Here is a 23,369-nt window from a genome sequence, read left to right on the forward strand (position 1 = left end):
AGATGTTTATTTAATATTTTAAAATACTTTCAAGACAAGATACAAGTTGATTCGCTACTAATGTGTATTGGAAACTACCACAGTCATACTACCAATTCAGTGATAGATATAGATGACAATGAGGAGTGTTAAAAGAAGCTCCAGTTACAAAGCGGATTGCAGCATGATAAATAACATCTAGTTTTTGAAGCAGACATGTCAATTATATCACCGTACTCCAAAATGGGAAGCACTGTCGTTTTAACCAAGAGTTGTTTAGAAGAATATGTAAAAGAAAATTTATTGCGATAAAGAAAACCGATTTTAACCTTTGAAAGCAATCCATTTATGTGAGTTTCAAATGGTATACATGTTTGAAACAACCCGAGGGTAAGTAAATGGTGAACTTTCCCTTTAACCAGGAGGTCTAAACTGAGCTAAAAGTTGATTCTAGTGGGCTGAGTCAGTGTGGTTAAAACCTTTTCTCACGCAAAACCTTGAAGTTTCACAATATCAACCAGCAGCTCTCAACCCAATATTGACCTGTAACATAAACGTCTAAGCTATGAAAGCGATGCCTGTCCAAGTTGTTAAGAATGGATTGTTCCTGAAATAATTATAAAATAACTGCAAAAAGCAACTTTATGAATCGATGACAAAAAGTGGTGAAATTAGTGGCTGTTCACAAAAGACACGTGATGCATCACTTCCTCCTTTTCTCTCACTGAATAGCAGGTCTTAAACCCTCTGAACAGAAATAAATCAACAGAGACAAGTGAATATGTTTGAAGGACGAGGTGTGTCCAGAAATAAAAGAGAAACGTTGAGATACGGAAAATGGCTGATATCTGTCAAGTACGTTTGCTGGGACTGATGATTCTTTCTTCTCTTCTTACAGGTATACACAATTTGTGTAAGACTAAGAGTCATGTGATGTTTAGTACTTACTGTATTATACCTGAAAGCACTGATGAATTTGATGCAGATGCTCCGTATAAGATCATCGACGTGATTTTTTTATGTTTAGCCATATAACTGAATCCATCCATGTTGGGACAACATAAAGGAGTTGTGTTGTGTTAACATAAAACAGTTACAATTTTGCAGAGGGCTTATATTTCCAAGCATACTTGGCATTTAACTGCATTTTGAGAGCTATTATCTTAAATATGTGTAATTTTATGCATTTTTCAGCAAAAAAAGACTTGTTTGTGTTTAATGTTCATTTCTCTTTAAGGTTTTGAAGAGTTTGTTGCCTTTGGCTAGGTTGTGGGCGGATACAATTTGATATTTGCATTTCTGTTGAGTTTTATTAATTTAATGTCTTAATGAAGTTTAATGAAGTACTGTCTAATTGACCTTAAAAATGTATAATATAAAAAAACATTCTTGAGTACTTTCATTAAATAATCTGTTCGATAAAATTAGGTGTTTTATATTGGTTTTATGTAAAATATGCATGTATTTGACACAAATTAATTTAATTAAGACTACTACATTTTTTCCCTAAAAGTTCATACAACAAGATTATAAAGAACCGTTTCAAACAAATTAGATTGTGTTGGAGAAATGTAAATCATATTGGAAAAGTTTTCCTTAGTTTAATTAAGTTAGTTCAACAGCTTTTTTTGTGTACACGGTATCGATATGTTTACTGTATGATCATAATGAACTTTCATTTCTCCTGTATAGGAATGACTGGAAACAGGGATGTGTTCAGTAGTTCAGGTGAAGATGTCTCTCTGCCCTGCTATAATGCTCTTTCTGGTTGCACCTCAACTACATGGAACTACAACCAAAATATCAGATTAAGTGCAGTAGAACTGTTTGCTAAAGGAAAAAAGAAGAATAACATAAAGAGACATGAGAGACTGAGTTTGGGTACTGACTGCTCTCTGAACATCTATAAAACATCAGAAGAAGATAATGGAATGTACACCTGCCAACAATTTTTGAATGATACGCCATATGGAACTGATACAAGTGTTTCACTACATGTTCTTCATGGTCAGTGTTTTAATTTGTTTATTTATTTTCATATGTAAACATTGACATCTTATTTATGCCATATCTATCATTTTTCTCCTTCAGTCTCATCCACACAGAATGAGATGAGATCAGGCAGCTCTGTGACTCTCTCCTGTCAGTTGTTTTCACATGAAAACTCTTGTGATACTTTGTTTCGTACTGAAGGATTTCAGCTGGTTTGGGTGAATCAGGCTGGTGTTAATCTGCACACAGACTCCAGATATCAGATATTGTCACAAGGACAGTGTATCAGCACTCTGACTACAAAACTTCTGAATGAAGACAACAACAAAGAGTGGAGATGTCTGCTTAAAATGAGGAAAGAGACTAAGACCAGAGCCAGTTATACTGTCAGGTTTGGAGGTAAGAAAATCAACACTATGAAAATCAATTTTAGAAGAACGTTTCAAATACCACATAAAAGTGGTATATTTGATTTTTAAAAAAATCTGTGCCCCAAAGCATTGCTTCATCCAACAATTGCAGCTATAAATAATGATGAAGTAGCTGAGCATTGTAAAGTATTGTTCAAACAGTATGATAAATCTAAACTAACATTCATCTTCTATATCTCCGGCTAATACAGGGACAACACCAAATCCAGACATCAACACAAGCTTTGAAGGTACCTCGCCTTCAGACAAATCAAATAATTCTACACCAGGTAAAGTATATCATCCTCTTCCTCATTTCACTGGTTTGCTGTGGCTCCCATAAAGCGGTTTTCTTTGAGTATCTACATTTTTTTCTGATTCTTCTCTAAACATGAAGAGAAATATACAGTAATGTTGATCATAAACTTGATCTGCAGAGTTTTGTTACTGGACTTTGCACTTACGACTTAAGGTGCGCATATATTGTTTTATCAGTAGACGCATTCACTGGAGATTGAAACATGGTGTTGCTAGTAACACACACTTCCAGTTGTAGAACAGGAAAGCAAAAATAAAAGTAAATGTAGGCCTACAAGCCTTTCATGTTAGAATATGCTTTATTTTCAGTGCCACAAAACTAGCAGAACAGAAAGCAAAATGCTGTCAAATTGAGTTACTTAAGGTGGCAAAAGAAGTTCAGATATACAATATATGAAAAATCTAATTATACGCATTTCTCAGATCCGTGTAAATAAGTATTTTTCATGTCTCCCCGTGATTGTAATGTCTTTTCTTCCTCTCTCAGTGATTTATCTTGGGATCGCTGCTTTAGCTGTTGTTCTTGCTGCTGCTGTTCTGTGGGTGATCTTTAAAAAAAGGGCTAGTGAGTTTACATATTCTTCACTGTGACAAACACTTTAGCAACCACATTGTTTTAAATTGTATGTGTTGTAGGCACATGGATGCTCATTTTACAAATAAACAAAAAAAAGAATAAAAAAAAACTATTTTTTGCAGATAATAGAGAGGGCACATCCAGCTCTGTGGGGAGTTCAGTAATGCCAATGGTTTGTACTGTATTTAAATATCGTCTTTAAAGTTCAATGAAGCACTGTATGTATCATGCAGTTCTAAATGTTTATGTCTCAAGGTTAATGATAAGAATGAATATAATGGGACATATGAAACAATCAACATTTCCAGCCTCCCTACTCTAAGCACCAACGTGAGTAAACAAAATGAAAAAAACTCAAGATTCTATTTTAAAATTGGAAATGTATTTGTGGTTGGTTTCCTGTTATCCATCCTGTGATTTTATTGGCTGCCATATGAATTACAATAAGCATCTGATTATTAATGTTAACAGGTAAAATAGGCAAAAAACACAAACTTCATTGAACATGTTTTTTGTTGATGTTAGGAGCAAACAAATGATGTGACTTATTGTGAGGTTACTGCTTCCTGTAAACAGCAAATGATAAAGAACAGTGTAAGTAGTAAACATCACATTCATTTGTTATACTACATAACATCTCTATGTAAAGACTTCAAAGTAATTCTATACCTGTTGTATCCTTTCAGGTTCCTTGTGATGATAATGTGACATATGCCACCATCAACAGAGCAAAGAATTAAGCTATAACAGTTGTAATTTTGACTGGTTTTCAGATCTCAAGTCACACATATCCTAAAACACGTTTCCACATATTCTGTAACATTTTCTAAATATTTAATGCATAACAGTAAACTTTAACACAAATCCTATCAAATATTATCAATGTGTCATTACACTGTGCGTGTGGCACAAAGCAAGATATCTGTTAGACAATCTGTGACGGTAAAACATTATTAATTCATTCATTAAGCATGCAAAACATTGCGTACAAACCTTTTTTACTATAATATTAACGCAGGTCCTAGCTGCTGCCTGACTTATACATCTTTTTATACTTAAAATCCACAGACCTTTTATTTGATGTAATAAATAAGACATCGCTCTTTCTACAGTCTTTCTAATGCCCGTATTATCTCTACCCTGCGTCAACATGTGAACGAAATCGTATTGTACTGTGGTTGCCACCGTTGTGTTTGGACTAAACGATTTGTGTCAAATCTATATTACAATGCTATTGGCCACTGATGATCAAGAACCACGACTTTAAATAAGAGAATCTGTCAGAGAACGTGTCCAGATTTCTTAATCGGTCAGGATTAAAAAAAATCCTGTATCCTGAGCCCAGCTTTATACATTTTCAAAGCTGTAAACAGGAACAACACTTCAAATTTGGACCCTACAAAATATTTGTAAATGTGCTTATGGTCTGAGTATGTCACGCTGCTGGTCAATCTGTAACAATAAAGTATGAAAAACTAGTTAAATTAAGGTTTTCCTGTTTTTTTATTGAACACAGAACTTGTTTTTTCGCCTATATAATGCCTTAGATTAGATTTGCTAATGTTTAAAAGCATTTTTAAATGTACATTCTTGACATCATTTTGTATTATCTTTGTTAAAGTTTTTTTTATATTTGCCATTTAAATGTTGCAACAGTGTAAGAACCCACTCAGTTTGATATCACAAATTCAACCCACGCAGATTATTGGTCATTTCTGAACCCAGTTTAGACTGTGACTCATTCTAGAAACTATTTCATTTATTTCATAAAGCAAACTCAAATGAGAACACAGCTATTAAACCATAACAATGTTATAAGATTATACTTTCTTGCAGTGCGAAATGTAAAATACAGGTAAAACAACTGTTAAAAATGAATACGGAAATTCCTTCATATTAATACAGTATATTGTGCCCTATTTTTACAGATATTTTTGAGTGTATATTTACTGACATTCATGAATCCTCTTCTTAAAGGTATGCAATGTTTAGTGTCCATAAAATGTTTAGTGTTAGATTGAAACCGTTCAGTTTCTGTGTCAGAGTTGTGTGCATTGTATTTGCTGTAGTATTTCTATAAGTATTCATATCTGATGTAATCTAAACAACACCATAGTGTGTTATTAGTGTGTTATTGAAGTGAGTGTTCGAAAGAACTGTTTGTGAGGAGAACTGCAGTATCACTCACTAAAAAGCATTTAGCAGTAATAGTCCCAAGACAGGAAGTAAACCAAGACAGGAAGAACTGAAGATCTCTTAAATACGCCAACATATGTTGAGAAGCATAAAATGGCTGGTATCTGTCAAATGTGTTTCCTGGGACAAGTGATTCTCTCTTCTTTTCTTACAGGTAAAGTAATCTGGATATATACATTACATTTATTGCTAACACTTTACAATAAGGGATCATGAATAATCATGTACTAATATCTGAATGAATATTTACTTCCACATGAACTAATAATGAATGAAGAAATGAAGTAATCAAGAATTAATAAAGGGCTAACCTAATGGAGTCATGAGGAGTCATGTGTTAATACTCCCCATGTTAGTAACATGTATACTAACTTCATGTTAATGCATGTTAGTACATGCATTAACACCCCATGATATCATGTTAATGCATATTTATGTCATGACTTTACTTGAAGGGGCCCGTGATGATTAGTTCAATATTAACTAGCTGTTTACTCATGTTAGTTCATGACATGTTGATGTATCTTCATGACTTTACCAAGGTTGATTCTGGTTATAAACTTATCATCTAGTGGATTTAAAGACGTAAATGAAGAAGTAAAAATCAGGAACTAGTCTGTTATTGAATTGAATGAGCTACAGTAGTGGCATGTTAAAGAAAAAAAACTGAATAAAATCACTGAAATTATCAAGTTATCAAGATCACAATGTTGGTAATTTAGTACATTCATGCGTAGTAACACACTTCACTGTTTATGTGATTGCCCCACACTCAATAAAATGGTTAAAATGTGCTATATCAAAATTATTGAAAGTGTGATAAAATTGTACATGTTAATAGATTTCTTTTAAATGACCAAAACAGCTATATGCATATTTGGATACATTTAGAGGGAAAATACTTATAAAATACCCTTGTTACTGAGATTACATCTGTTATTGACACCAGGCCGGGTTCTGGAATGCACATATCTAAGACGACATTGATAGGTTGAACACCGCCTCCACATAGAAAGAATATCAACGACTACTTCTAAAGCCCCGCCCACTGATTCGCGCATGACAATTCTGAAGTCACAGAAGTGGCGCGTAACCAGATAGAGCGAGCAAGCAATAAACAAACATGGGGTTATAGATAGGTAAATATTGTGCCATCCCTGGTTGTGGAAGAATACAGTTGCTGCAGAACCTTCCTTCGGATTCTGAATTAGGAATGCATGATTAAAGTTTATTTTTAAAGCTCATGTGGGAAAAACATGGAACGTTTGTTCGTTTAATTTCTACGAGGATTCCTTCGTGAACAAGGCAAAAAGGTTAAAAAGCAGTGCTGCGCTGTCATTATTGGATCCGATAGGAATGGTGCAGCAATCTTATGTGAGTAAAACATTTTTGTACTATGCATCTCTATTGCTTTGTTAGAGATCGCTTGATGTGCCCTGAGAACTATTCGCACGAGATTAGTATTACCTGGTATTACCTGGTACTAGTATTACCAGTACAAAACAACAAATAACCCCGGTTCATCACACCTTTAAAACTGTGCGCAAACAGAAAAACGCACACACATATATACGTTTGGTATATTCATGAAATAATCCCCAGAAAAAGGGCAGCTTTTCTCAAGGAAGAAAAGAGCCGGGGCTCATGCCCCCTTTGATGTCTATGTGTTCATGTGCCTGACTGCAAGTCGTCAACACACATTCACCCGGAGCAATGGGCAGCTATCACTGAAGCTCAAGGGCACCTCAGTGGTCACCCGCCGGCCCTGAGAATTGAATCTGCAACCTTCTGGTCACGAGTCTGACTCTCTAACCATTAGGCCACGATTGCTCACACTGTTAATGTGTGCTCAGTGCCTTCGGTCCCGTATGCATAACATTACAACACATTACCAAATTAACACAACCATACGCGCCAACTCGTTGGCTAAGAATCATCCATATCTACTTTGATTCAGGTACGACTGGAAACAGGGATGTGTTCAGTAGTTCAGGTGAAGATGTCTCTCTGCCCTGCGATAATGCTTTATCTGGCTGCACCTCAACTGTATGGAACTACAACCAAAATATCAGATCAAGTGCAGTAGAACTGTTTGCTAAAGGAAAAAAGAAGAATAACATAAAGAGACATGAGAGACTGAGTCTGGGGTCTGACTGCTCTCTGAACATCTATAAAACATCAGAAGAAGATCATGGAATGTACACCTGCCAACAATTTGTGTATGATACGCCATATGGAACTGATAAAAGTGTTTCACTACATGTTCTTCATGGTCAGTGTTTTAATTTGTTTATTTATTTTCATATGTAAACAGTGACATCTTATTTATGCCATATCTATCATTTTTCTCTTTCAGTCTCATCCACACAGAATGAGATGAGATCAGGCAGCTCTGTGACTCTCTCCTGTCAGTTGTTTTCACATGAAAACTCTTGTGATACTTTGTTTCGTACTGAAGGATTTCAGCTGGTTTGGGTGAATCAGGCTGGTGTTAATCTGCACAAAGACTTCAGATATCAGATATTGTTACCAGGACAGTGTATCAGCACTCTGACTACAAAACTTCTGAATGAAGACAACAACACAGAGTGGAGATGTCTGCTTAAAATGAGGAAAGAGACTAAGACCACAGCCAGTTATACTGTCAGGTTTACAGGTAAGAAATCGACATTTCACAAATAATTTGTAGAACATGACAACATGTTCAAGATTAATCCTTAAGGAAAATTGTTGATGTTGTGTTTATGTTCTTTACCTGTGACAGAATTCAAAGTGACTGCAGACATGAGAACAAATATTTCTAATGTTGTTCTATTGATAAAAATATTTAATACATGAAATATGTTGGTTATATAGTATACTGAATATTCATCTTCAACAGGTTCAAACACAGTGATTCCAGTCACAACCATAAACAAGGCAACAACAAACGCATCAGAAACTGAAGGCAGTAAGATTTGTGTGTCATTATACAGAGGTATGAAGTGATATTACTGCAGTTCATTTATACTGATGTATGCTTCATTGTTTTGAACAATTAATTTGATCTTTAAGTAATAGTATTATGGATTTAATGCTGTTATTTACAGTTATCTCTGTAAATGTTTCTGTCTTAGTGATTGTAGTGATTGTTCAGATCTCAGTATTTGCGGCTCCAACTGTGATTTTTCTCCAGATCATCTGTGCAAGAAGAGCTTGTGAGTTTTCGTTCATCATACAAATCTGATGATTCATATTGAGCTGCAATAGTTTGAAATGGTGCTTAAAATTTTCAGAGGTTTCTCAATTTATTGTGTTTTTACAGCAGGAAACAGAAGGAATGCTCACCCAGAAGACACAGTGATATCAACTATATAAAATTACGAACAATAGACAAAAGATTACAGTTAGTTTTCAGAAAGATTTAATTAAAGGATTTTATAGGTGTTTGCATACAATTTTTAAAAGCGTTTTCACTGATCTACTTTACAGTTTAAATGATCTCTAGTGATCTTTGTTTTTGACTTTGCACCATTACTAATTATTTTCTTAAATATGCCTCTTAACTTGAGTACAACATTGTTTGTGGAGATTCCACTTTATTGGCTAAAAGACTTCTGGATTAAACTGATTTATTAAGCTATATGTAGATGTAATTGTAAATTGTTGGATTCCTTTGAAAGTTTTTTTTCATTGTATTGGCATATGCCTCAGTTAATACAACCGACCAAAATAATGTCCTGAAATATAAAAATAATTTACTGTAAAGAGGAATAGTGTAGGTTGGTCATTGGTTTGGTCAATTTGGAACAGAAAAGGATACTAATAGGAAACACGTGAAAATAATAGTTACGTTTTCACAACGTTTCGAGGCATTTATATGATGCGTTGAATGGTGTGATTTTATGCTCGTTGTTGAGAGGATGCTATCATGTTTATCTAAAATAAATGTTTCACATTTAGTGTAGCTTTTTCGCTTCCTGTGTTGTGAAATCGAATCCCTTAATCGTCTCTCAACCATACACAAAAGTGCAACAGTAGGTGAAAAACTGCAGTTCCGACCAACATGGCAGTCATACAGACATGCAGATTACAAGTAACAAAGAATTACAATACTGTACAGAAGACATTTCTTTCACACATTTACACAGTAAACATTTTTGTACAACTGTTTAGCCACAGTATAACGAATGACACATAATTTACATATAAATATTGTCCTTAATTAAATCTTCAGTTGCTGTAATGTTACATTTGTGGTATATTTAAAGGATTAAGTTCAGTATGTAACTATATTAACCACTTCTCCATTGCTGTGTTTTGACAGAAAAGTCGGAAAATGCTTATGAGTAGGGGTCCAGATTCGCAACGTTCTTAAAGAAATCCTTTACTAATTGTTTTTGCCTCAGAGAAATCCTTGAATGAAAAAAAAGCATTAAGCCAGACATGGAAGCTGACTTTTTTGTAATACTTTAGTATAGGGAACAATTCACACTATTAAGTTGCTTATTAGATGCCTATTTTTAACATATTGGCTGTTTATTAGTACATATAAAGCACATATTCAATATGACCATATTCTACTTCCCTAATTCTTCCTAATACCTAAACCTAACAACTACCTTACTAACTATTAATAAGCAACAAATTAGTAGTTTACTGAGGCAAAGGCACAAAGATAGTATATACAGTAATTGTTGAGCATAACGTCTCGGTGGCAGTGTCAGCATCTAGAGATGCGAAGGTGGAGGGACGAGAGGATGTTATTAAAAAGCCTATATAAATAACTAAATAAAAGCCCTAAATATCACGTGTTTTATACAGCTTTTCCATTTTTTCATGTTTTGTTCCACTGGTTGTCCTTTATTAAGAGCAAGACTTGTGTGAACAGTCAACAAAGTGCTTTTATTCAGCAATATGATAGCATGGAAATGGTCAAAAGGTGTTAGTTCTCAAGCTGTACATTCTCATGTTTCACACCCTAAAGGATCTCAGCTCTCTACTGACCTGTTTCTTAAAGATCTGCTGAAAAACTGACGCCTGTCAAGCAACTGTGCTGAAAGCAACTTTAAAAAATCAGCTCATGATAAACATGTTAAAATATTAAAGTAATTAAAGACCCAAACTACAAGAACCAAGCAAGAGAAGAAACATTATAGTTCCAAGAGACTAGCAGAACACACATTTTTGTTGTTGCTGTTATTGTTGGTATCAGTATTAGTGCCATAACAATGTAAATAATATAAGTTTGTTGAGCAAAGCAAAAAAATATGACGTTATTTGTTTATAAATGTCATTGTTTATGTTCATCATTTAATTCACACAGTATTACTTTTTTGCGGTTATTTAAAAAAAACACACTGATGAACTTAACATTTCAGCACACACTTTTTCTCACCATCTAGATACATTTAATAATTTAGACTAATAGGTGGAATTTCCTCGAAATGTTTAGAAATGTGAACTTGTGTCAACAGTTAATCAACAGTGTTGTATACAGTGTTGGGTGTAACTAGTTACTAAGTAATTAGTTACGTAATTTAACTACTTTTCCCTTGAAAAAGTAAAGTAAGGGATTACTCATATGTTTTCTGTAATTTAATTACAGTTACTTTTGATGTAATTAAACTAAATACTTTGTGAAATATATGCGTGTCCAATAGTGTAATTGACATCAAATTGAAAGTCTTACTTTAAAATCTGTGCTTTAATGTATAATTCTCACATTTGTAATACTTTGGTCAGTTAATAATATTATTTATTTGAATGAATTCAATAAGCCGTTTCATGTCTATCCTTGAATCACTTAACTAATCAAGGTCGATGTAGGATATAGAAAGTAATTAGTAATGAGTTAATAAATACTTTTTGGACAGAGTAATTTGGACAGTAATCTAATTACACTATTGAATATGTAATGAGTAACTAGTAATTAATTACCTTTTCAGTGTAACTTACCCAACACTGGTTGTATATCAAGAAACAGTTTACAAGTTCACAACAAACTCTTTAAGCACAGAAGCCAAGAACAACCTACCTGTACCAAAACTGACCGACAAGTGTGGGGAGTCTCCCATCTCTCAATCAGCGTCGTCGTGGAAACGGAGACAATCACCCCCACACCTGCCGGTCATCAACACCTGCAGCTCAGAGATGCACACGGTACCTTGTATAACTTCATTGCATGATGACCGACCATGAGGAGGACATTCAGCCCACAAATTAACGGGCCCGCACTAGCCACACTGGGAGAAAACCCCCACAAGCTGGACTCCCCGTAGATGTCAAATTCACTGTTTGTTTGGCATTCGCTGTAAATAAGCTCCCTTCCAGGTCATTTTACTTGCAACCACCTTCGTCTCGTCTCTAATATGACCTTCCAAAGTTAGCTATAAGATGTTTAATAAATCAGTTTTATGTTGAATTGTGTTGTGCCAGAGAGTCCTGATCATTCAGAAGGGTGTAGATTACATGTGGTTGATCTGCTGCTCGCACAGTGGCAGCATAATGTAGTATCAGAAAAGTTTAAATAATTGTAAATGGCTGATTCCAATATGCTTAGATTTAAAATAGCTTTTACACGCTAAATTTAGGCCTTATTAAGATGAACAGACTTAATGCAGAAACCTAATTAAAGGAACTGGAAGAACCAGAATTTGTCATTGATCTACTTTTAATAACATAAACTTGAAAATAGCAGTGGAGAAAATGTTAATTGTACAAGGGTTAGAAAACTTGTTTAACATTTCCCCCCTATGACTAACTGGAAATACTTGCACTGCTGTAGCCTATGATGGTATCATAGTGTTGTGAATGAAGCTGGTGATGATGGGAAGTTAGAAACCAATGGATGAGCTGTTTGACAGGACGGTGCAAATACTTTGTTCTGGTCATAAAAAAAAACTAAATAAACAAAATGGTGCTATAGCACTAAAATTGGAGAATGGCTCTTAATCATATAGGTGAACCACTTTAAGTGGTATATGTAAGAGATCATGTACAGGCAGCCGGATATTATTGTAGAAATAATTTCCGACAGCGTTAGCTCATTTTAAACGAATGCAGAGTTTTCGGTTTTGAGGTGAAAAACGACGTTCAAATGTCACAAACAGGCAATTTGGTATAATCATTTGTAAATATAATGTAATAGGCTATGTTATTGAAAGAAGTAGTTATATTTAATTTGTCAAAAAACCTGTCAAAATGACTTGCTGCATCCGGGTAACTGTGTGCTGTTAGTTTTGAGCGGTTGGTTTCCGGAAATGACAAACCTGCACCCTGTGTGTGTTTGTGTGTGTGTGCGCATTCTTGTTTGTCTGTCATTGTAAGAATCATTTGCTCTGCACAACGACTGTAAAGCATAAGATCTGCCTATAGGTGTGTAGGTGTGTTAATGACATAAACCAACGTTACTGCCCATGCACATTTTTGTGACCCCAACTGAACCTACCGACACACATTCACAGACAATAGAGGGTATGGACTTGTGGTCACTTTACCACGTGAGCACGCCGGAACAAAAAAAAATGCTTACGTACTTTTCGAGTCTGTGTAGGAGTGTGCTGTGGTCAATGGTGTCAAATGCAGCACTAAGGTCTAGCAGCCCCAATAACGAAATACAGCCACGGTCAGACGCTAAAAGCAGATCATTTGTAACTCTGATCAAAACAGTCTCTGTACTGTGACATGCTCGAAATCCAGACTGGAATTCTTTATTAATGTCAATCCTTTGGAGGAAGGAGCATAACTGAGTTGAAACTACTTTTTCAAGAACTTTAGATATAAGAGGGAAATTCGATATAGGCCTGTAATTCCCTAGTTCTCTTGGTTCGAGTTTGGTTTTTTTGACAAGGGGCCTTATAACAGCCACCTTAAATTGTTTAGGCACATGTCCTATTGTCAGAGATGAGTTAATAACACTAAGAAGAGGATCTATAATTTCCTGGAGCATTTCTTTCAGTAGTTTTGTAGGTATTGGGTCTAGCACGCATGTTGTTGATTTGGATGATCTAATGATTTTAGAGAGTTCATCGTGATCTACAGTAGAAAATAATTGCAATTTCTCCTTAGGGGGGCTGTAGTTAGTTTGTTCAGCGGGTTTCACTTCTGGTTGCATTGTTATAATTTTTTCTCTAATATCTTGGATTTTACTAGTGAAGTAGTTCATAAATTCATCACTGTTATGCTGATAATCAGAATCTGAAGTCGCTGATGACTTATTTTTTGTTAATTTAGACACGGTGTTAAATAAAAACCTAGGGTTGTGATGGTTTTCACTTATTAGTGATGAAAAGTAGGCGGATCTAGACGTTTTTATGGCATTCCTGTATTTTGGAGTACTATCCTTCCATGCTATACGAAATACCTCTTAATTAGTTTTCTTAAAGTTCCACTCCATTTTACGGGACGCTTTCTTTAGACTGAGTGTGTTCATTATACCACGGTGTTGGGCTGCCATTTTTTATATTTTTTAAACGCAGAGGAGCATCTGTGTCCAATGTTTCCGAGGAGGTAGAGTTAAAATGTTCAATAGTAATGTCAAGATCGTCATCGTTTTTACTCATGCTAGATATTTGAGACAATTCAGGCAGAGTGTCGAGAAATGCATCTTTGGTAGTTGAAGTAATCATTCTACCATATTTGTAACAAGGAGTTTGTAAGCAAACATAACATTAGATAATGATCCGAAATGTCTTCACTCAGCTGAACGATTTTAACATCGTCCACATTTATACCGTAAGATAGTATTAAATCTAAAGTATGATTACGAAGGTGAGTGGGTCTTGACACATGTTGACTAACTCCCATGGAGTTAAGAGTGTCTTTGAAAGCCATTCCCAGGGGATCTGTGTCATTATCTACATGGATGTTTAAGTCACCAACGACAAGGACTCTATCTGCAGCCAGTACCAGTTCTGATAAGAACCCACCAAATTCTTTAATAAAATCTGTGTGGTGCCCTGGAGGCCTATATACAATAGCTAGAATACATTTTAAAAATGTTTTGTCCTTAGTATTAGGTTTTGATACGTGAAGCACCATGACTTCAAAATAATTTTATTTAAAATTATACTTCTTAGAGGTGATAAAATAGTTATTGTAAAATGCAGCGACACCTCCCCCTTTACCTTTTAGACGAGGCTCGTGTTTATAGTAATAATCTTGGGGAACGGATTCATTTAGAGTAATATAATCATCTGGCTTTAGCCATGTTTCTGTCAAACAGTGCATGTCTATTTTATGATCGGTTATCATATCGTTAACAAAAAGTGCTTTATTTGAGAGTGATCTAATATTAAGCAATCCGAGTCGTAACAGTTGATTATCTGTATTTTGTTCATGTTTGATTTGTTTAACGTTTATTAAATGACTTTCAAGAGGTTTACGCATTATCTTATGTTTGCTAATCCGGGGGACAGACACAGTCTCTACTTTATGTTGTTTGTGAGAAGGGATTATTACATGTTGTATATTTTGTGTATTCTGTAGCATGAGACGGCAAGCAGACAGTTGGTTAAGCCATTATGTCTCCTTCCTGACCTGGGCCCCAGGTAGGCAGCCTGCACTATGAATGTTTACATGTTGTGTTCAATAAAAACATGAAAACGTATAATGTTTGTGCGGTATTAGTTTAAGCAGACTGTGTTTCTCTATTGTTGTGACTTAGATGAAGATCAGAACACATTTTATGACCAATTTATGAAGAAATCCAAGTAAGCCCAAAGGGTTCACATACTTTTTCTTTCAACTGTATGTACAAATTTTGCACTCAAATACCCCAAAACTACAAGGACAGAGTAATACATATTTTGTTTTGTGATATTCTTGATGTGAGCCTCAGGCATTGAACGGCACAGAATAAAGTGTAAATAGGACAGTATTTATGATAACAACAACAGTAATGTAGCCTACTTATAAATCCAGTGTTTTACATTACAGCAGATTCTGGTTGTAATATCATCTGCAAATATATATTAATAAAAAGATCTTTGCAATGTATACTGATGGATGTCTACTGATTGCATGAGTATGAGACAAAACTAACATCATATCTGTTGAAATATCTGAAATATCAATATGAGCCTGTGAACCAGGATAAACTGTCCTTCTGATAAACTGTTCATTCCCTCAAGATGTAACTGTAAATGAGCAGATGTTTTATCAAAACCAATACATTTAGTGTAGCATAATCCCCTTGATGTAACCTGCGGTCCCTCTCTTTCCATTTATAAAAACACAACATGATATAGCTAATTTTATTATTCTAAAACTTGGCTTTACAATCATGAAAGAGAAAGTTTCAGAATGTTCCAGTATATTTTGTTAAATGAATGTATATGTTTAACAATGTTAATATGAGATCAGTACCATTAATATTAAATTAAGGATATATTTACATTTAGACATTTATCAGACGCTGTTATCCAACGCACCTCACAGGAGAGAGGAAATAATGACGCGATACATCATCTCAGATCTATTTCTATATGTACAATGCACCTTTTTGTCTAAACTGTTCCATAAAAGAACCCTTAACATCCGAAGATTATGAAAAGGTAGGAAAGAAGTGGTTCTTTAAAGAACCTTTGACTAAATGGTTCTTTGTGAAACAAAAAATGGTTATTCGATGACATTGCTGTGAAGAACCTTCTGCACCTTTATTTTTAACATTGTGCATTAAGTATTAAATGTGTTATTGCAATTAATATTGAACAATAGGTCAGCAGTAGATTACAAACAAAAGAAACACCAATTGACCCTCAAATAGCAGCATGCAAATATGAATCTACTGTAGTCATCTGTTGCTAAAAAAGTGATATGACTCTCTAAAGTCATTTAGGTGATTTAATGAATGTTGTAGGATTTACAATCCAGATCACTGGACCGACACTTTACAGCTTGGTGGTGTTAGCACCATATATGCATACATTGAGAGAGTCACTGTTCTCTCCCTTTAGGTACAGTCCTGGCACCAGACTAACACAGCAGGGCTGCTTTGAGCTGTAGTTTCTCTGGGCCATTCTAGACATGTTGTCAGCATTGTAGAAAGATATCTGCTTTCTCTCACAGTCAAGATACAAGCCTATTTTTCTTGGTTTGTCCCGAGTACTTAATGGAGTATCCCGTCCATCACAAGACAGGACAAATCCTTCATTATGTTTAAGGTGGAGTTGGATCTCACTCTCAGCTGACTTTGTTTTCAGATTGACTTCACCCATCATAATCCCCACTGTCCAGTCTGGTTTCTCCCCAACCTCTACCTCCCAGTAGTGCTGACCGGATTTGAAGTTTTCCACTGAAACAGTACCAGGGTTGAAGTCTTTATACAAAGCAGACATTCTGTCAGCTTGACGGATTCTGGTGCCCCCTGGTGAAACTTTTAAGTAAGAATCTCCAGGATTATTCAAAGTTAAACTCTCAGGAACTAGAGCAAAGACACATGCATACATTTCATTAGATAACAAAATTAATTATGCAAGAATAAGTCATTTTAGTTAATGTATTTTTCTTAAAGCACAAGTATTTGTGGAAATCAATGTTAGTCCATCATCCATATCTGTAATGTTTCACCTGGTTTGATGGATCCGAGCATCTCTTTCCACACAAAAAACTGCAGGTGAGTTTCACACGGGCCAAGGAAGAAAGTGTCTGGGACCACAGTAAGATCTTTCACCTTAGATGTATATCTGAAACAATATGTCATGTCAGCAAAAACTCAAAATCTACAAAAATGTTGACACTTTTATATGATTGTGCTCTGAAAGGGATACTTCAGCCAAAAATGTATATTCTGTCATGAATTATTGCCCCTCCAAGCGTTCTGTTGTGTTTGGCATGTTAGCAACTGAAAGAGATCAGTAGGCAAAATTAAAAGGTAAGTCAAAGGTCCCGTAGAACTGGTTGCTTTCCTAAATTCCTCAAAATATGTTCTGTTGAACAGAAAAAAACTACAGTTTTCAGAATTTTTATTTTTGGGTAGAGCATCCCTTTAATAGCAGCACTGTTTCTTATGTACTTGATAACTTCTGGTGTCACACTCCCTTTGTTCTTCATGCCCTCAATCACTGGAAATCCTTTTTCATTCCACCACTGTATTAAAATAATACAAATCATATTATGTGTTTACATTCACACTACAGTAAAAGGTACTGTAAGTGTTAGATCATTAAAAGTTTAAGTGTTAGTCTTGTCATGATTCCGCCATCATGTCATGTGTATTCTTGGCCTTGGGGCGGAATCAAGCCATAGCCTTAGGTTTTACAGAGAGAGGTTTAAAGCCTTAGGGATCGTCATACTCTCTCTCTGAGTCTCGTCTGTGTTTCCCGCTCTTTCGTCTCGTTCACCTTCCCATCAGTGTTACATCCCCTACACCTGTTCCCTTGTCAATTATCCTTTGTTAGTTTCCCTTTAAATAGCCCTCGTGTTCATTGTCTAGTGCTCGTGCATTGTATTCTGCGTGTGTAACCGCTGTATCCCGCGTGTTGTTTGTGCCATCACTGCCTTGATGACGTTGTGTCATTGTTCACCTGTGATCAACTGTGATCAACTGTGATTTATTGTAATCGTTTCAAGTGTTTTAGTCTAGTGTCTGTGTAGTCAGTTTATGTTCCTTTGTTGCCTGTTTATCGTGCATTGTTTGCCCCATCGTGGGTTTTTGTTTTTTGTTTGTTATAATAAAGTATTTGTGTTAAACACCGCTGCCTGCAATTGGGATCTTTCCTACAATTCAGAAGTATTTCTTTCCATTATACATTTTAATAGCCAACCTTCATTCAGATATATATATTCTATGAATGTTACCTGTAAAAAAAGATCGAGTTGTTCAATCTTCAGCCCAGACTGCAGCAGAAACTCCTTCCCTTTACTCTCCATAAATCTTCTGTCTATCACTGACCGGTTCTTCTGCATGAATTCAGTAATTTTATTCTCCTGTTTTTGCAACTGTTTCTTCACCTCATCCTCTTTTTGGCGCAGGAACTGGTGCATTTCTTCAAACTGAGCAGAGATCTGAGCTAATAGGGTTTTGGATTTCTCCTGAGATTGTAAAAAAGAGAAGATTTTTCTCACTTTCATTTCTCGCTGTTTTTATACACTTAAACTATTAAAATAAAGGTGCTATATGTCAGCGGCCGATAGCTATTTAATAAAATCTATATTCAAAACTTTTGTTGTAGCCGACTACGCCACCTAGAGTTGAAACAGAGACCCCAGGAACTCACTTTTAAGAACAGGTTCTTTATCGGGGAATGGAACAGTGGAAAACAACACTCAGAAATAACAGCAAAAACTAGTTTATTTCAATAAAATTGTTAAAGGAAAATGATTTAAAAATAAAGTAGACAAAGCAAGAAACAAGTCCAAAGTCCAAAAATCCGAGCTCAAGGGACAATCAAAGTTCAACTCAGTCTCTGCTGGGCATCTGAATTGCAACTGACGTCCATACACTCTCAGTCCCACAGAGAGGCGAATATTCACTCGAGACTCCTTTAAAAATGTTGGCTGATTCAAATTCACTCATCCAGTAGAGTTATTGCAAGCAAGCTCGATCTCTTCCGTTACCGGCAACAAACTGGATTTAAAAAGGCACACCGCTAGATGAAAGTCAACGTACTCACAGCATGCCTGGACAGCAGGCCTGCTATCCAGTCCAATGTATTCACGACAGAAGAACCACGTCAGTTTTCACTCGTCTCGTCAGCCCTCACGGTAGTCTTTCGCAATCTTCACGATAGTACCTCGCAGCCGGTCATCGACCTGTCTCACACGCTGCTACTCCAATAGTGCTCCGCGACTCATCGACTGGTGTGCTCTGCTGCACTCGCTCTCATAGCTATAAGCTGTCTCACCGCAAGTGGAACAAACACTCACTCCTCGATGCAGGCACACGTGATTCGTCTCGCTCTTGCTGTGTTGATTTCAGTTACGGACACACAGCGCTGCCACAGTAGTTGCACTTTTATAGGGAAACATTCACAGCTGATCAACCCCAAAGTTGATCACTTATTAGTTAATTGAATAATAGGAGATAGAGGCGTGGCTTGGGAATACTGCTTGCAACAAAAACACAGCAATCAATACAAAGCAAAACACAGCAATTCACACAAGAGAAAACACAGCAATAATGTGAACATGCATATATATATATATAAAATACATTGTGCACCACCTTTGATCCACAACACCCCCCCACAGTAAAATGTAAGCAGTCCCTGCCATAAGTTATACAATTCACTCTCTATATCTAATAGGTCGCTGTCCAACATTTGTACGTGCAGATCGTCTAACAGTCTCATTTCCCATATTTACAGGTTCAGGGGCCGGAGCAGCCCAAATACTATATGGTACGGGATCCCGAACCATGACTATAGGCGTGGTATCAAGGGTACTAGGGGGTGCTAAATCTTCCACTTCAGAGGCAATACACAATTTAAGTGCATTACGATGCAGGACCTTTTCCTTCCCTCCCTTTTCAGGTCTTACCCGATACACCAAACCAGTCTCTCCCAGTGTTCCTATTACAACATGGGGCACAGGGCCCCACCAGCCACACAGCTTTCCACGACCTTGCCTATTCCGGTCCCTAACCCAGACTCGCTGACCATCTAGTAGAGGTACATCCTTAGCCCCACGATCATAAGTCTGTTTCATTTTCTCAGCAGCATGATCCATCTTATTCTTAGCTGAAGCATAGGCCCACTTTAACTTTTTGTAATGATCTTGGACCCACCCTCTTCGATCCCACTTTTGCTGATCAACCACTACACCCAATCCCAAATCTACAGGGATCCTCACTGTACGTCCAAACATCAGATAGGATGGAACGAAACCTGTGGCGCTATGTACAGTGTTGTTGTAGGCTTGCATCAGCTCAGGGAGGAAGTCAGGCCACCTATCCTGTTTCTCTTGCTCCAACGTACGGAGCATATTTAACAATGTCTGGTTAACTCGTTCTACCCTACCATTTCCTGCAGGGTGATAAGAAGTCGTTCGACTCTTAGTTGTTCCATATAACTGACAAAACTCCTGAACCAACTCGGACTCAAAATTTGGCCCTCTATCTGAATGAAAACGCAAAGGGCAACCAAAAGTCTGCACCACATGAGTCCAAAGGGCCCTCACTGTGGTCTGAGCAGTCTGATCTTTCGTTGGAACTGCCCATGCGTAGCGTGTAAACATATCAACCATAACTAATATGTTTTGGTAGGTATCATTAGGCCTTCCTAAGGACAAAAAGTCTAAAGCCACTACTTCTAACGGACAAGACACTGAGATGGGATTAAGGGGGGCTTTATGACTGTCCCTACCCTTCTGCAGGCTGCAGGCAACGCACCCCGAATGGAGCCCTCGCACCATCTCCTCCATCTTGGGCCAGTAGAAGTGGGACCGCACTCTGGTCAGCGTACGTTCAACACCTGCATGGGCCAGTGCTTCATGATATCGCCTCCACACCTCCTCTTGCTTGACAGCTGGACAAACAATCTGCAATTGACACTCTTGGGTATTTGGATCAATCATCTTTTTGTACAAAACCTCATCGTGGATTGTAAATCGTGACACATGGCGAAGCAACTGTTGTACAATCAGGGGTAATGCCCTTCTCTCAAGGGTGGTTGGTACACCAGCAGACCTTACATACTGCATCACCAACTGAAGATCCTCATCCCCTTGTTGTGCCTCTCGCCACTCATCAATCCCCAAAGCACCAAGAGCGGTGGCACCTCCGCTGGCGTCAATCTGCTGCACATCTGCAACCCGGTTCTGCTCTGTTGGGGGCACAGATAATCGGGACAAACTGTCTGCATTGCCATTCTCCCGCCCCGCCCGATATTTCACTACAAAGTCATAACTGGCAAGTTGGGCAACCCAGCGTTGTTCCACGGCCCCAAGCTTAGCTGTTTGCAGATGGGCCACAGGGTTGTTATCCGTAAACACTGTAAACTTTGATCCAGTCAAATAATCTTTAAATTTCTCTGTTACAGCCCACTTCAATGCCAGTAACTCCAGTTTAAACGAACTGTAATTTGCATCATTTCTCTCCGCAGGGTGGAGGCTTCGGCTAGCATAAGCAATTACATGCTCCCTTCCATCATGTGCTTGTGACAGAACAGCGCCTAAACCTTGATGGCTGGCATCTGTATACAGAACAAACGGTAAAGTAAAATCAGCGTATGCTAATACGGGGGCTTTTGTTAGGCAAGACTTCAAGGTCTCGAATGCAGCCTGGCATGCAGCGGTCCACTCAATCTGACGTGTACCAGACTTTTTATCAACAGGGATGCCAACCAAGAGAGCATTTAGAGGTTGAGCGATTTTGGAAAAATTAGCAATAAAACGCCTATAGTAGCCTGCAAGGCCTAGAAAGGCCCTTACCTCCCGGACTGTTGTAGGGGTGGGCCAGCCTTGGACTGCTGCTGTCTTTTCAGGGTCAGGGTGTACGCCAACCTTGTCCACCACATGACCGAGAAACTTCACCTGCTGTTGGAAGAGACGGCACTTATCAGGTCTTAATTTCAACCCATAATGGGACAGCCGCTGGAATATCTGTTCAAGGTGGCTAAGATGGGTAGAAAAATCAAATGAGTACACAATAATATCGTCCAAGTACACTAGAGAAAAGTCTATTATATAGCCACTTAGGCAACGCTGCATTAACCGCTGAAATGTGGCGGGACCATTGCACAGTCCAAAAGGCATACGCTGAAATTCATATAACCCCAGAGGGGTGGCAAAGGCAGTCTTTGGGCGATCCTCCGGGTCTACACCCACCTGCCAGTAACCACTTGCCAGATCCAGAGTGCTGAACCACTCAGCCCTCTTTAAAGTGGTCAGAGTCTCCTCAATTCTGGGAAGAGGAAAAGCATCTTTGTGGGTGACAGCATTCAATTTCCTATAGTCCACGCAGAATCGCCAGCTCCCATCCTTTTTCTTCACCATCACCACTGGGGCTGCCCATGGACTGGCACTCTCAGAAATTACTCCCTTATCCAACATGTCTGTCAACAAGGTCTTCATTTCTTGATACATCATGGGAGGCAATGGTCGAAACCTCTCCCGAATGGGAGGCACATTTCCAGTGTGAATTCTATGCTGCACCACTTCGGTGTACCCCACATCACCCTCACTCTCAGCAAAAACTGTAGACCATTTCTTCAAAAGTGCATTGAGATCTTGGCACTGCTGCGTAGTCAAATCAGATCTTTGGGAAAGTTGACATATACCAGGGGAAATTGCATCTTCTGCAAGGAGGCTACCTTCAATCAGACTCACCTCCACAATACCTTCGGTATCCAAAGTTAGTCCAAGGTCCCTGCATCCATAAATATCAGGGCTATTGACTTCATATAGCCGCCCAAGCTTCTGATACTTTCCAACGAAAACACTGTAAGGATGTATATTACAGAGTCTCACAGGGATTTTACCGTCTCTTACCATGGAAATTGTTCGTGCAGCAGTCACAGGTTGTTCCGACACAGGTTCCACAAGTCCACAGTAATCACGCTGTCGCAGACCCATTCGAGCACGTCCCCAGACTATGACTTCACTCCTTGGTGGAACACGTACACCTCGTCTGTTAGCCAGCCACACATTGCCTAGTGAGCCGTCTTCTTGAATACGTGCCGTAACACGCTGACAAACTGCTGTAACCTGCTGCCATGCTTGTCGTTCTCTGGTACTCTGAAACAACGATGAGGAATGCCCCTCATTCTGGAAAAGAGCACTCCAACATTGTGAAATTACATTCATGCCAATTATTAGAGGGTTTGTAGAAAATTCATCTTTTACAATGACAACACCCCGCTCTGGAAGATGGACTCCAGCAACTTTAAAATCAAACACGGCATATCCAATGTAGGGGATTTCGAGGCCGTTTGCAGCTCTTAGAGTCAAAACAGGGGCTTGGCCCAACTTGTACTGAG

The 23,369-nt window shown here is 37.7% G+C and overlaps 2 protein-coding genes across 3 annotated transcripts; both read left to right on the forward strand.

The window, feature by feature from the left end:
* Positions 1–683: 683 nt before the first annotated feature.
* LOC130433322 (uncharacterized) lies at positions 684–4,760 on the forward strand. The gene is made up of 9 exons (XM_056763139.1): positions 684–877; positions 1,672–1,986; positions 2,071–2,370; positions 2,594–2,671; positions 3,187–3,264; positions 3,399–3,448; positions 3,532–3,606; positions 3,802–3,870; positions 3,963–4,760. The coding sequence occupies exons 1-9, from the start codon at positions 817–819 to the stop codon at positions 4,014–4,016; spliced, it is 1,080 nt and encodes a 359-aa protein (XP_056619117.1). The 5' UTR covers positions 684–816; the 3' UTR covers positions 4,017–4,760.
* Positions 4,761–5,512: 752 nt separating this feature from the next.
* On the forward strand, positions 5,513–9,418 carry LOC130433545 (uncharacterized). Of its 2 annotated transcripts, none has more exons than XM_056763459.1 (6): positions 5,513–5,626; positions 7,430–7,744; positions 7,829–8,128; positions 8,354–8,449; positions 8,589–8,669; positions 8,777–9,418. In XM_056763459.1, exons 1-6 carry the CDS (start codon positions 5,566–5,568, stop codon positions 8,827–8,829), a joined length of 906 nt encoding a protein of 301 aa, XP_056619437.1. In that variant the 5' UTR covers positions 5,513–5,565; the 3' UTR covers positions 8,830–9,418. The 2 variants fall into 2 exon arrangements, with proteins under 2 accessions (XP_056619437.1, XP_056619438.1); XM_056763460.1 differs by having other exon boundaries at positions 8,780–9,418.
* The last annotated feature ends 13,951 nt before the right edge of the window (positions 9,419–23,369 follow it).

This window comes from Triplophysa dalaica, chromosome 12, assembly GCF_015846415.1.
Source record: "Triplophysa dalaica isolate WHDGS20190420 chromosome 12, ASM1584641v1, whole genome shotgun sequence".
NCBI lineage: Eukaryota > Metazoa > Chordata > Actinopteri > Cypriniformes > Nemacheilidae > Triplophysa > Triplophysa dalaica.

Bases quoted from the DNA above. Each gene is read 5' to 3' on its own strand.
- LOC130433545 (XM_056763459.1), top strand. From the start codon at position 5,566: ATGGCTGGTATCTGTCAAATGTGTTTCCTGGGACAAGTGATTCTCTCT. The intron at 8,450-8,588 runs GTATGAAGTGAT...TTTCTGTCTTAG, and splicing joins TTGTGTGTCATTATACAGAG to TGATTGTAGTGATTGTTCAG. The intron at 8,670-8,776 runs GTGAGTTTTCGT...GTGTTTTTACAG, and splicing joins CATCTGTGCAAGAAGAGCTT to CAGGAAACAGAAGGAATGCT.
- LOC130433322 (XM_056763139.1), top strand. From the start codon at position 817: ATGGCTGATATCTGTCAAGTACGTTTGCTGGGACTGATGATTCTTTCT. The intron at 2,672-3,186 runs GTAAAGTATATC...TTCCTCTCTCAG, and splicing joins ATCAAATAATTCTACACCAG to TGATTTATCTTGGGATCGCT. The intron at 3,871-3,962 runs GTAAGTAGTAAA...GTATCCTTTCAG, and splicing joins AGCAAATGATAAAGAACAGT to GTTCCTTGTGATGATAATGT.